Here is a 2,646-nt window from a genome sequence, read left to right on the forward strand (position 1 = left end):
CTCTATGCGTTCTCAGTCATCGGAGCTGGACACAGAGGGTGGGACTGCGGCTCAGGACACACACCTGGGATGACCACACTCCTATTGTGTGCTCATTGTTTAATCTGCCTCTTACCTTTGGGCCATTTGGCTTTTGAATCCTTCACTATGCCTAAGCCAACAAGGTGGTAAGTGATATCTCTCTCCTAATCAGCCGTACCTCCTCCACCCACTAACTAGCAAATGGTGGGTTAGGGGTAACAGAAGTAAAAAGAGGCTTAGCTCTCCGGAGGTGTTTGCCCATGTATAAGTATGCTCATGTATAAGTAGAGGTTGGGCAGGTTTAGGGGCCAACGGGTGCCAAAAGACTCCTGGGCAGGAAGAACTGGAAGACAAACTTGTTCTTTCTCCCTTCCTCTCCCTCCTCTTCCAGCCTGCCTCAACAACAGCCCAATAGGAGAAAGAAGAGACGGACAATTTATTCCACATCACTCAAGCTCAATCAAGGCAGGGAGAAAGCAGAGGCGTGCAAAGCTGGCCCGACGTCCTCCCTTTCTCACTCCTTGCAATAATGAGGACCAACCTATTCAAGGGCTGAGGGGAAGATGAGGAGACTGGGTCAGATGAATGGACAGAACTTGGTGCCAGGAGTTTCAGAAAAGGTCACAGGTGTGTATCCTTCTGCTCAGGATCCAAGACTCCCTCCTGGATGATGGGGGTGTCTGTGATCATCTGCACACTTGGAGATTCTTCTACTGAGCCGAAACTTCTGCTGCAGGACACGGCACCACTGGGGTGGCTCAGAATCAGACTCCAGAAAAGTTTATGGTTGAAGTAGCAAAAGATCGCTGGGAAAGGACAGGGACGGGGGAGAGGAAAGTTGTGAGTGGGAGGTAAAGTGACAAGCAGGGTGTGGCCCAAGGGAAGATAAGACCCTAAGAATCTAGCCCTGGAGATTGCCACACTCTTCCCTCCACACTCCCTGCCCTCACCCACCCATGTCCCTTCCTTCCCCCAGGGCCCTCTGGCCACTCACCACAGGTGACATATAGGACAAACACCAGCCAACCAATGAAATAGCTCCAGCCAATGGGGATGGATACATTCCTCTCCACCTCGAAGATCCAGATGTTAATGGGGAACAGCATGAGGGTGGAGAAGATGAAAGTGACTAGGAGACAGCAAGAAGAGAGGTCTCATTGTCATGCAAGAGTCCCATGGTGGGGGGATGAGGGGGGTTCTTCCTCATCTGCTATGCTACTGCCACAAACCACATCACCACGCACAGGGTGGCCAGCCCCTGAGGTTCCAGGAGTCAACCCCTCCACTTCTACCTCTCCTATGACCAGGAAATGATGTAACTCAATTATCGGTTCTGTTCTCCCACCACCCACAAAACACCCACACCACCCCCAAAGAAAAGGGAGAGGGCTGTGCATGGTGGCTCACACCTGTAATCCCAGCACTTTGGGAGCCTGAGTCGGGCGAATCACAAGTTCAGGAGTTTGAGACCAGCCTGATCAACATTGTGAAACCCCGTCTCTACTAAAAATACAAAAAAAAATTAGCTGGGCATGGTGGCAGGTGCCTGTAATCCCAGCTACTTGGGAGGCTGAGGCAGGAGAATTGCTTGAACCCAGAAGGCGGAGGTTGCAGTGAGCTGAGATCGCACCACTGAACTCCAGCCTGGACGACAGAGCAAGACTCTGTCTCAAAAGAAAATGGAAGAAGAGGGAAAAGGGCCTAGGAAGATGTGGGCTAGGAGAACAAAGGAACTTTTCCAGAGCTAGGAGGCACCTTCATAGAAGCTCAAGATGGTCCCGACCAACCCGAAGGAGGGCAGTTTCTGAACAGCAGGCAGATACGGCAGGTGCAACCAGATGGTGAGGACGAGGCCCAGCCCCAGAGTCAGTTTGAAGCTTAACTTGGCCAGCTTAAACATGGGCTGATTTGTCCACATCTTAAAACTGTCTGGGGAAAATGACAAACAAACAAGATCAACTAAAGATTTACAAGATAACCTGATGACTATGTGCCTAAGTGAAAAAAAGATTTACAAAAGATGAAACGTAATAACATGAGCAAATACAAGAAAATGTACAGGTCCATTAATAACCAGAGAAATGCACATTTGAAATAACAATGAAATTCTGCTTTCACTTCTTAAATAAGCCAAGATTCTTGATAATGGAAATTGTTTGATGATAAACTCAGCCGCATGCAAATGAATCTCAGCAGAAAAAATGGACAGAGGATTTCAACTGCAATTCTCCAGAGGAGTACAAATGTCTGATAAACATGAAGCTCGGCCGGGCACAGTGGCTCATGCCAGCACTCTGGGAGGCCGAGGCAGGTGGATCACCTGAGGTCAGGAATTCAAGACCAGCCTGGCCAACATGGGAAACTTGTCTCTACTAAAAATACAAAAATTAGCTGGGTGTGATGGTGGGTGCCTGTAATCTCACCCACTCAGGAGGCTGAGGCAGGGGAATCACGAACCCAGGAGACAGAGGTTGCAGCGAGCTGAGATAGTGCCATTGCACTACAGCCTGGGTGACAGACCAAAACTCCATCTCAAAACAAAACAAACAAACAAAAGGCATTCTTCATTTTACAAAATGGAGAATCAAGTAATCCTGTACAAAGTTGACATAACAAGAAATAGAG

At 48.8% G+C, this 2,646-nt stretch overlaps 1 protein-coding gene across 2 annotated transcripts in view; it reads right to left on the minus strand.

Moving 5' to 3' along the window:
• Nucleotides 1-436: 436 nt before the first annotated feature.
• ODF4 (outer dense fiber of sperm tails 4) overlaps nucleotides 437-2,646 on the minus strand; it is a 5,800-nt gene continuing 3,590 nt past the window's right edge. For both annotated transcript variants that reach the window (XM_037739689.1, XM_017531374.2), the window contains exons 2-3: nucleotides 1,016-1,150; nucleotides 437-827 (exon numbers count right to left, since the gene is read on the minus strand). In XM_037739689.1, the coding sequence (XP_037595617.1) occupies nucleotides 643-827; nucleotides 1,016-1,150 (320 nt within the window). In that variant the 3' untranslated portion in view covers nucleotides 437-642. The remainder of the gene's footprint in view (nucleotides 828-1,015; nucleotides 1,151-2,646) is intronic.

The sequence above is a fragment of the Cebus imitator genome, unplaced genomic scaffold (genome assembly GCF_001604975.1).
Source record: "Cebus imitator isolate Cc_AM_T3 unplaced genomic scaffold, Cebus_imitator-1.0 Scaffold72, whole genome shotgun sequence".
Classification (NCBI taxonomy): Eukaryota; Metazoa; Chordata; class Mammalia; order Primates; family Cebidae; genus Cebus; species Cebus imitator.